We start from the raw sequence: 12,099 nt of genomic DNA, 5'->3' as shown, positions 1-12,099 counted from the left end.
TTTTCAAAATATTTCTGACTTGTTATTAGTTGGAAAGATGTATTTGAACAGTGAGCCTTGGATTTTATGTTGTAAAGTTTGGAATTTATTTGACTTTTTCAAAAATAATGGCTAACATATCTTTTTTATGAATTCGATATTTATTCAATAGGACTTTGAGATATATCTGACAAGCCAAACGAAGTGTTAACCTGATCTAGGTCTGGCTTCTTTTAGTGCATGAGTGATCTACAGAAGTTGTGTAACTTGGTCGCTTATATTTTGAATGAATCCTGTTCATGTTTATTTTTGTCGATTTTCAATATATTATCATGTTTATTCACGGACTAAAAAGCATTGTCTGTTGACATTAAATAGCCATTCACAAATGATGCTAATTTAGTATCTAAAGTAGTTACCAGTTATTGCACAAGTTTCTATCAATCAGCATTGTGTAATATTATTTAAACGACTAAGATGTACGTGTATCAAATTAAAAAGCCTTTCTTTTGGTAAATTTTACCATACAGACATTGTGTGCTAAAAATTACATTACATGATCACAGCAATAGACTGTATAATTAACACTAACGTTAAGTGGCAATAAATCTATAATTTGATAAGAACAGAAGTTTGATAAAATGTATTTGTAAGTACAAAGTTTTTGATTGAAATATGAAAATACTACTGAAGATTAAGAATTATTGAAACTTTGTCTCATGTTTTCAATCAATTAATTCTAGATGATTTGTGTTCCCCATCATATTTTGTCTTAGTATTCATCTTATAATAAAAAAAACGACAGACAATGATACCGATAAACTAATGTTGCTTCAAGTATATTAAGTGACCAGTTTAATTTTGCAACATCGTTTTGAATATCGATACAATGAATATGTTTTTGATAGTTTACCTAACGTTGTGGATAATAAATAATTATGTCTAGTACTTAATGCGAGGAGAATTTTGTCGGCTAATTTTAAATGTACATCAGGTGATCTGATAATGTGGAGAATATTTTGTTCAGTGTTAGTCACATGGTTGGAGGTAATCTGCAAAATGTTCTAAACTTACGTTTCATGCTAGTTGATACTCATCAAGAAAGTTTATTTACAGTCTTTTAGGAGAGCAATACCTCTTGTGATGTTTGAGTTAGTGTTTCATTCAGAGATTGAGATAATTAGAACATACAAAACTCCACTATCTGTTTTAGGTAAAATATTGAGTGATGCATTAAAATTGGCTTTTATTAGGTCATATATAGACAACTGTTTGTATAAAGTTAAGTAAAGACCGATAACTACAAAATATTGGTATATACAGGTATTTAAAAAATCATTTCATATCAAATTAATGATATATATATTTTCAAAAACATACAATTTGATGAAGTATTTTGATCCAAGGTATTTCGTGATTCATTCTTAATTACTTGATAATCTGAATGATTTCTACTATCTCTTAGAGGGTAACTATCTTTAAGGGGTAAATCATCTTCGGAAATCTATTAATTAATATGATACAAAAATAAAAGTTAATGATTAATCAGATTGTCATGTGGTCGATAACGATAACCGAACAATCCATAATTTAGAAATGATAAATTGCATACTGATATTTGCATATTCGTGTGAATTAATTATATTTTAGGAATATAAGTAACAAAAGAAATCATTAATTGTCTTTAAATATCAATTTTTATAAGGTAGAAAGCCATATGTCAGTAGCTTTAAGTTCAATAAGAATTCTAGAACAAGATTAAGAGATTTAAAACCATGTCGCCAGTGAATTCAAAGCTTGTCTCCATAGTTTTACTTCAACTAGAAATCTACAACATTTTTTCACTAGGATACACCTACAGTCAGTATTCTCCAGAAAAAATTGTTGTATGCACTGTAATTAAGGATGAAAATATGTTACATAATTGTTGCCTCCCATATACAATAGAGTTGAATGCACTTGGAATGTTTATGGAAAAATAGAGTGATTAGTGTAAGTAATGAAGGATTTCAACAAATCTCTTTAGCTATATAAGTTAAAAGCATATGAAATTACATCACTATCAGTTCTCCAAATGATTCTCAAAGCTGTAACCTTTATACAGACGAAATGCAATTCTTTTTAAGACTTATTTTCTTAGGACTATGACAGATTAATAATAATTTATTTGGGAACCAAGGACAAAATGATAAATGATATTTGTATTTTTAACTTGACGTACATGCTTATTTCAATGATCATTTATATGCTAATACACTTAACTGTTAACCAATATTTTGTAGTTAGTATCATGGACAGGCTGTAGGCAGTCAATGAAAATCAGGAAGCATTGGGCAGTTGTTTCACTCTGGTATGGGACTACTCAAATGTGCGTACTCACAAACTTCACAGGGATCAAACTCAGTACTTTCAGGGCTCTAAGTGAGCCATTAACCTCCAGACAATCAATTCAGGATCCAAAACTTCACGTTTTTGTGTTCGGACAACTTGTCATATTGCGTGACCATTAACTGTTGCTAACGGTAGGCAATTGTTTCACTCTTAACGTTGTTAAACTTCATTGATATGGGTCTATCACTAGGACTCCGAGAGTTCGGCTTAGAAATGAAACACTGGTGGCTAAATGGTTATTACTAGTATAGAGTGTTTCGTAAGGATTGTCGAATCATATAGTTTATATCACGGACTTACTGTAGCTAGACAACCACTCAGAATCAGGAACCACCAAGCAGCTATTTTTTTAAGCTTACGGGGTGAAGATAAATAACACAAAAAACCATATCGTATTAATGGACTTAAAATAAATGTATACAAAACTACTAATAAGAAGACATTAACAAAAAATCACTGAAATATATACTGTTTTATCATACGTGAGTTTCGAAAACATCTACGATTAAGAAAATCAATAACAAAAGCTGATTCCGCTCTTTAGTGCTAGCTTGTTGAAGCCATTCATGATAAAGTGAATCGGGAATATATTTAAGGATCCAAACATTAATTAACAATAATCGTTTCATCGTAATATATTTCATAGGTTTAGTAGAATCCAATTGGGTATTCAATATAAGGTTCACATCTGAATCTTCATTAGGTAGTGGAGAACGAGGTTTTTCAGGTTCTTTAGTATTCAAGTTCCCGACCGATACAGATTCCAAAAATTTAGTAGGTTTTGCATATCGCCTTATCTAAAAGTTTATTCATGATAAGATTACGAAAGAATATTTTAGTATGAATGAAAGGACGGTTTAATTGTAATTTATTAATAAATATTGAAGAAATGCGTGGCAGAAATATGGTCAATAGTATTTGTCAAAGTGCATCCAAGCGTAACCGTACATAGTCTTTATAACCTCTTGAGTAGACAAGTTGACAACTTTTACAGAGTAATAAGAGGCACGACTTTGGAATTTAAAATCAGCAACGACCAAAGTTATTATCAACAAATAAGTTCAATGAATTATCTTTTATATTCAGTCAACCATCACTGATCCTCTCAAAGAAAGCCATGGTTCAATTCATCAAACAAGTTATTAGTGCGGGTTAAAACTAAGTGATAAATGTGCTACATAATAAAGTGGCCATAATAAACGAATGTCACACATTGAGTTTCGAAAACAATGATTCATTTAGAAGTGCGTTTTGACATGTCAATCATACTTATTTGGTAGAATATTCATCAGAAATTTAATCATATGAGAGTAGTTTGTTGAAAGAATCTCCAGACAATAAACATAACAAATAAAACTATTAACAAGCGTCATATATGGACTTGAAGTTGAATCCGGAATTGTGTAAAATTAATCTTTGAGTAAAAATGATTGCAAACTGATGATTTATGGTTTTTCGGCTTAGAAAGTTAGCTACTTACGAGTAGTAAAGTGTTGTATGAAAAAATATAGTAGGAGGAACTGAGTAGAAACGCAGCTTGAGTTAAATATTACTCCATTAGCTACTAAAATATAGATTTTTTCAAGACAAATTTACATTTATAAACTTAAAATGACTTGCTAGACAAAACTAAAATATAGTACTAAGTACTGAATTATTTCCTTATATTTTTTACACCATCAGAGAGGCGATGAATGTTGTTTAGTTTCTGAAAAAGGATACAAAATTCAAGACTGAATTTAAAAAGAAGCTTGAATCATGGAAAAGTATTAACGATTAAGATTTTACTTCTACTTAAATCGTCACTAATTTATCGATAAATGTGTACTCTGAAAAACTATATCCAAGATTGTTCAGTTACTAAATAGAGCATATTAGAATGATTCTGCTTTCCATTCACATGGTAAAAACTTAAACATCACAAGAGATTTAGAGGTGTTTGATTTCTGAGGTATTTATTTACCAGCTCAGAGAACACTTTATCATAAGATACTTTCTAATTGTAAAGAGTAACGGTAATTAAGATGATTGTGTGGGGAAGTTACATTAATTGAACGTTATGACTATCATGAAATGTGTACGAATATCCTGAGAGGACAAACAAAATGTAAGAGACAATATATAAAAGAACGAAATTGTAGACGATATGCAAGTGATACATAAATTCATGCCTTTGGATAATAGGAATCATAATCTGAAAACGTGTATGGTAGTAATGAAAATAATAAAAGACTATCTGAACACTGAGTGATATAATTAGGAAGTGGGTTGAAAATGGATTTAGAATTACACATAGAAAATACTCGAACGAGCAAGATAATCAATCGATAAACATACCCGTCTCATTCTTCCGGAAGCTCGAACTGTTGAACAAGAATCATTCGATGAATTAGGAACCACTTTATCTGCTGTTGTAGCATATGTAAATTGTTGTTTAGGTTTGAGAAATTCAGTCTCAGCAGAACGATTTGATCGAAGTTGGTTTAAATGCCATGTTTTAACAAGACATGGCAAAGAATCACACGTAATATTAAGTATTGGGGAATAAAAGTAAGTGAGTTGAGATAGGTTAGAAATCGATTGAGATGAAGAATCTTTTTCTGATGTCTCTTTTTCTAAATCCAATTCATTATTTAATAGAATATTCCAAAGAACATCAACTCCACGTCTTTGCAGGTCAGAGTCCCTGTTAAAAGGGAAAACGTAAGAGAGGAATCTAAATAGTCAGTTAATTTACAAGTTCAAAGTTAAATATTTACCTAATGCTTGAGATATAAACTTCATAGGTTGATAAAATATAACTAGTCCTACTTTACAATAATTTGAATACGTTTTTTTAATTAAGTGATTTAATAAATTATTTTGATTACCATAATAGAATTGAAGGAGTAAAAGGAAATTGAAAATAAAGTTCCCAATATTCCAGGATAATGAAACTAAGACCATCAAAATTATGAGGAATGAAATAAATTCACCAGCATATCAACAAATAATATCAAGATGAAAAACTTATTTGAATACAGTCATTTATAGATGGTATAGATATGAATATACTACTCGTTATTCATTTATTACTTTGAGTTGTGAAGAACAAAATTACCAATATAAAAGTAGAAATGAAAATTTTGGACACGTAACTGTTTTATTAATGTTTTTTCAATAAAATACACCAATGATGATAATATTCTATTCGTTTACGCTTTTAAACGGTAATTAGACTGGGAAGGATTTAGCAAGTTTAGCGCCCAACATATTCACGTTTAGTAGATAATTAGTATAAGATGAAACTGATCTAACTAAATGAGTCTATGGAATATTTCGCATTTTCCTGATGAGTTTATTTTCTTGATTAATAAAATTTTCATGATATACGGTTGATGAAAACTAATATAATCAACAATTGAGTATCAAAAAAATACCGGTACTTTATATCACTGACTGAATTTATCCAGACATCCATTAGAAATCGAGATGCTATGAACGGCTGTTTAGTCCTAATACGGGACTCCTGATAAATGAACACTAATGACCACACCAGGGATTGAACCAAAATACTTTGGGCTTAGATGTGAACATGTTAACGTTAGGCCAATACAGTGAGGCCTAATTATCAACATTTCTAAATGCAAACAATTCACCATACACTATACCAATAGTTCATTAAGTACACTTTTGAAGCGCCCTACACTAGAACGAAACTCCTAAACAGTGTCCCTTGATTCTTAAGCTGACTTTGGTCAGTGATGTGAAATGTAAACAGAACAAACCTTCTATGCTAAAATATCAGAATAGTTTCCAAGATATTAATGTAGAAATGTTATTTTTCTATATGATACCTCATTGTACATTGGACTGTAGTTTTTTTTATCTAAGTACATTTTCTGATTTCAGGCTTACTAGAATCAAGTGAATGAAAACTATTGATCCCTTATTCATTCTGATATTTCTCAAGTGATTATTTAAAGTGAATAAAGCCACTCTTATTTCGTATACAAATAGATTTTTATGAGCAAATTCCAATTATTCAATTCAGAAAGGTTTAGGTGAAAATTTTTTAAAATAACAATAAGAAAAACGAAAACTTGTCGAACTGTAACTTACTCAGATCTTAAAGCTGTGATCAATTCACAAATAACTAGTGAAATAAGAAAATGTCTATTGAAGACATTCACATTATTTATGTTTAAACTTTTTGCATGATAATCATCAGTGTGACAATGATGATGATTATCTTCAGTTCCATAGAATTCTGGTTCAATAGTAGCTAATGGAATATAATTTGACTTTATATAAGGCTTTGTTTGATGATTATTTTTGCATAAGGATAATTGCTTATAACTTTGAAGTAATCGTTCACAATTCACTGGTAATAAATTATTGAAATTAACATTGTCATTATTACAATCATTCAACAGGTAAAATGCTTTATGTGAACAAATTATTTGTAATAAATCTAATTTGAAATAATTTAATAATTTATCACTTGAAATTTGATTTAATTCTGCATCCGAGAGTAGTTGATCAATCTGTATTGGTGATAAAGATAAAGGCAAATACACATTATTAGTATAGGGTTGTGGAGATTGTTGAGTTTCGATTTATATCATGAATCGATCAATGCTAGACCACCATTGAAAACCTGTAAGCACAGAACGGCCGTTTCGTTATAGTACGGAACTCCTCAACAGTGCTCATCCACGATCTCGTACGCGAGACCGAAGGTTCTGGTTCTTGATGACCTTGTTACCTATCATTACAAGAAGGATGACACTAACTTAGGAAAAACAATTAGGGGAGATAAGTAAGTGTTACACTTTGTAACATAAACCTATGATATATGAACACAAATGATTGATAAGAGTAGAAGATTTGATATTGTACGACGTTAAGAAGATGGAAAGACAAGTAGATAGCAGTAAATTATGTTAAATATACCAAGACGACTACGAAATTAACATAATGAAATGGAGAAGCATGTGTTCGCACTGACGCTTTCATCACATGGTCAATATTAAATTACAGAATTCTTCACATACTTCTAATAATCCGATAACAGTTTAAATAAAGCACCTACACATCTGAAAGTTGTTCTGACAACATTCAAATAAGAATAGCAACAGAAAATGAAATTTGTGAAATTTTGAACCTTTTAACAACACAACAGATTGCTAACATGGACTACAACTGTTTCAACCCTACCATAATTAACGATTCACATGTACACATATTATTATTACTATTATTATCATTACTATTAGTGGTAGTACTATTATTATTGTGCTTTGGATTATTTTCAATCCATTTCAAGTATGAAATGAAAAGTGCATAAATTGTAGAAAATTGTATTTGCTAAGTTTAAGGTAATAATAATCATAATTTGTTACTAAACACAGAAATATTTAATCATTTATCAATAAACTTTAAATGAATTTCAAACCCACTCACTTTATTCCAATAATTTTTTATTTCAGAAAAAATATACTCGATAGGTAGAAATGAGAAAAGATCGTAAAGGAAAAATGAGAATATTTGATTGTTTAGTCGATGAGATTCCCACTGAGTTGAATCTGCTAAAACAAAAATAAAATGGTAAAAAGAAATAGAATTTGTTAACAATTCAAAAATTTGTGTATTAGGTCTTAGTTTATGTAATTGACCATGAAGTAACAGATTCTGTTGCCTGAGAAGTAGTGATAATACCGATTTGCCTAAACCGAGTTAAGTTGGATGGAGTTTCAGCTTGTAATTTACTGGTTAAAAGTAGAGTACTTTGAACACTAAACCATTGCTTCGTCACTAACAAATATGGCATGAAATTAAAGGAAATAGAAATGACCAAAACTTAAAACGACTATACAAATATGTAAATTCCAAACTAATGAAACTAATATCTAATCTGTTTGTTAATATTCCTTTTCTGCATAATCATGAATACCATCAGAACATTACTGCAAGCATCTTAGTTAACTTATTAGAAATTTGTGTTCATTCAAACAAACAAAACGGAAGGAAAGTGAACAAACAGTAGAACCATCTAGGATAAAAATTTAATTTCAATACATTGATTACAACTACTGTTGAAATATATTTTATGAAATACAATTAATTTAATGGAATAATAGTTAATTTGTTACTTATAATAAATAAACACTTTAAGGACTTTTAGCCATGTTGCAAAATCAAAGTGTGCCGCAATAAAAATAGTTTTAAAGGAATGTTAAAATACTTAATCATTAAATAAGAATGAAAAAGCAGAATCAATAGAATGAAATGTGAACTTCAGATTCCATTGCTCACCACCATATAGATCATTGTATTTTCATAGTCTTTGTTATTTATTTATTTACATATATAAAAATTGGTAAAAGGAGGTACGATATAGATATGCGCCACATAAATCATTCGATTTGTGTGAGGACTAAGATATTGCCCGGGTGTTCAAACCGAAGTAGATGGTTTTATTAGGGAGCCACATCCCGAGCCTTTGACCTAATCCACAAGGCAGTGGAGCAATGTTAGAAGGTGCAGACCCATGGTAGTCGGCGACCAACAATAGGTCTATGCGTCATTTGTTTCCTTAGGATACTGGAGCCCATGTGCATGATTGATTTGGAATCAGGATTTCCTAACTCCCCTAGGTGGATCCTTCGTATCCACCGACCCGGGAAAGCGCCGGATATTCGCTTTTCGTTCTCTCAGTTTCGTCAACAACATCCACACCGCCAGGAAGTAGTGAATAGAACTTCAGTGGCAGTGGTTGTATTTTTCGTGGCCATATGAGGGCATTTTGAGAAAGAGAGAGGACTATCCTCACTCTTTGCCAACCAAGGCATTTGAGGGTAAGCGGTGTGCGCCAGCCGGGAATCAAACCAGGACTGCCCGCATGGCAGGCGAGCATTCTAACTCTAAACCACCGACGTCCCTTTAGTCCTTGACCCTTTTAGTAAAGATGTCATGACAATAATTGTGATTTTATAATGATCAGCGTTAGAAATGGTATCTTGTATATTAATATTAACACAAGGTGATGCTTTTCCAATTCTGTAAATTAATTTCAGTCTACCCTTAGATAACGATATCAAATGGATGGTAAGTATCGTCTATTATAAATAAACGGCTAAATAAATAACAATGTGATGTCTAAAACGATGTTTGTTAGTCAAAATCATTTTCAAAACACCGCATATTTATCAGATAGTTTTTAAATGAGATTAAACGTCTTCATATAGACCACTCTACAGAATATTTAAGAGAATCGACTTCTAAAAGAAGCAATTCATAGTGATAGTATATTATTAAACTTACCATCCGAAATTCTAGTATATTGACTACAAACATATCGAATCATATATTCTGTTAGGCATGTATTAAATGAACTTAAATCTTCCAAAAAACAAGGGTTTTCATATAGTGGTAAAATGATGTTCGGTTCATTAGCTTCTATTGTCAAGTGCCAATCTTGTGCTAATAAATGAATCTGAAATTAACAGATAATAAGTAATATGTTTATTTTACATAAAAATAAAGTATAGAAAATATAAATTACATTATTCAGAAGCTTATTCATATATCTACTTGACTGAGAAAATTGACACCTCATAGAAAAACAAATCAATTTGGTAGATTAGGGAATATACTTTTAAGGACATAGTAGGTTTTACAAGGTCAACCATTCCTTTTCCAGAGGTCATCAAAAGTTTTTAAATAAATTAATTTATAGCTTTATCATCGGAGTGTTTGTATCATGAATTGTGTGTATGAACTAACAGCATAGGTGAAAAATAATTTACACTATATCCTAATTGTATTTTTCACTTTATCGATCAACTCTATTCAGCTGGAAAGCATCCTGAAACAGAATACTATACACTAGTAAACTATACATCCAAGCACCTACATTTATATTTACCGCTTCTTTTAATCAATTCGAACGAGGAGAAGAACACACATGTAAAGACAAAATAAATCGAAAACAAGTGTGTAATAATCATCCAATCGGGAATCAAACACAGCATTCCATAATTGAAATGAATTTTTTGAAGAAAACGTTAGTTATTGGTTGAGATTTGTAATTCAACTGAACTAGTTTTCAAAATATTAAATCAATGGTACAACTAATTGTTAATATAGTAGTTTGTGGACATTTAACTGATTTAGGTTTAGCCTCATTGTGAAACAGCGAAGTGAGTAAATTTTGCAGATAGAGAAATTATGAAATATTTGTTTTGTTATAGTTTAAGATTTCTTGGTAAGGTTAAGTTATAACCTTTAAAGCGTTTTACTTTGGAGTTACTGAATTTAAATACAACGATGACTTTTTCCAAGTCTAATTGTAAGATACAGTGTGATTATTATCTAACATCATTAGTCGAATTCTAATATATAACTTAAGAACAGAATACAAGTACATCAGACTAAGAACAAAACGTACCAGGTGCAAGACGGGGATACTACTTGATAATTCAAACCAAAAAAGGTAAAACAGATTATAGACATGTGGCTAATCGACTAAAGATCCAATGCTTAAAACCCAAAGGATTAAAAAACTAAATCATTATTCAATAAAAGTGGTTTTAAGAACTTTAGTTAACGTGATTTGAGATATCGCTACTGTCTGATAACAAATGAAAGAAATATCGACAATAGACGCTATTATGCACTAATCTAAGATATATTAGTGAACTGTTATATAGTCCAGCTGACATGTCCAATGACAATAGGGAACGTTTTACAACATAAATCTACTCTAATTAGTATGTCTGTGTAATGAATAAGGGAATTTATAACTAGATTAACAAGCTTTATATCAATCATAGAGATGCAGAAAAATAACAAATGCGCAATGCTAAAACAACTTCACGAACATTTTTGTGACAATTTAATGATGCATACTTGATCTTACAGTTTTATTTTATTTGAACACATAAATATTGGTACAAGAGGGCACCAAATATATATGCGCCACACCATATTTGTGTGTGGGCTGTGATACTGCCCGGGTGCCCAGACCGAAGCAGATGGTTTTCTTAGGGGGCCACACCCCGAGCCTTTGACCTAAAGGTCTAACCCACAAGGCAGTGGAGCATCGTGAGGAGATGTAGTCACATGGTAGCCGGTGACCAAAAATTGGTTTATACGCCATTTGTTCCCGCGGGATACTGAAGCCCATGTGCACCATTGGTTTGGGATATGGTTAAAGCGCCGGACATTCGCTTTTCTTCCTCTCATTTTCGTAAAAAACACCTCCGCCACAAGAAGGCAGTGAGTAGGACTTCCCTGGCAGAGGCTGTGTACGTGTGGCCGTGTGAGAGCATTTCGAGTGGGAGGGCGGGCCCACCCCACTCTCGGCCATACCAGGGCATTTGGGGGCCTGGTCTGATCTTACAACCACCTCAATGAACTCTTCTAATGAGTAAAAAAAGATACACAGTGGACAAAGATAGGTTAATTTTTTTCATAACCAATGTTTGTTAAAAAATTACACGTTTTCAAGCAGATAACTGAGTTACAATGAATAGTAATTTAAACAACTTAATGAAATAAAAATGTAAAATGTTTTTACATCGTTTTAGATGCAGTTAGATATATAACAAAATGAGCAAACCTAGTTACTTATAGTTTGCACAAAATGTATCGCTGCCAATATTACGATTATTATTTGAATTTCAAAAAATATAATTTTATTATACAAAATTATTTTGAGAAAATTCTAAAACAAAAATGAATTTT

General features: G+C 31.2%; 1 protein-coding gene across 1 annotated transcript in view; it reads right to left on the bottom strand.

The window, feature by feature from the left end:
- DOCK7_1 (Dedicator of cytokinesis protein 7) overlaps nt 1-12,099 on the bottom strand; it is a 53,696-nt gene that overhangs the window by 14,952 nt on the left and 26,645 nt on the right. Inside the window, exons 18-23 of the mRNA XM_051208208.1 lie at nt 9,676-9,847; nt 7,816-7,940; nt 6,472-6,896; nt 4,708-5,056; nt 2,853-3,167; nt 1,360-1,483 (exon numbers count right to left, since the gene is read on the bottom strand). Of these exons, the coding sequence (XP_051066579.1) occupies nt 1,360-1,483; nt 2,853-3,167; nt 4,708-5,056; nt 6,472-6,896; nt 7,816-7,940; nt 9,676-9,847 (1,510 nt within the window). The remainder of the gene's footprint in view (nt 1-1,359; nt 1,484-2,852; nt 3,168-4,707; nt 5,057-6,471; nt 6,897-7,815; nt 7,941-9,675; nt 9,848-12,099) is intronic.

The sequence above is a fragment of the Schistosoma haematobium genome, chromosome 4, assembly GCF_000699445.3.
Source record: "Schistosoma haematobium chromosome 4, whole genome shotgun sequence".
Classification (NCBI taxonomy): Eukaryota; Metazoa; Platyhelminthes; class Trematoda; order Strigeidida; family Schistosomatidae; genus Schistosoma; species Schistosoma haematobium.
The sequence above is the reverse complement of the archived record's forward strand: the minus strand, read 5'-3'. Positions and strand labels throughout refer to the sequence as shown.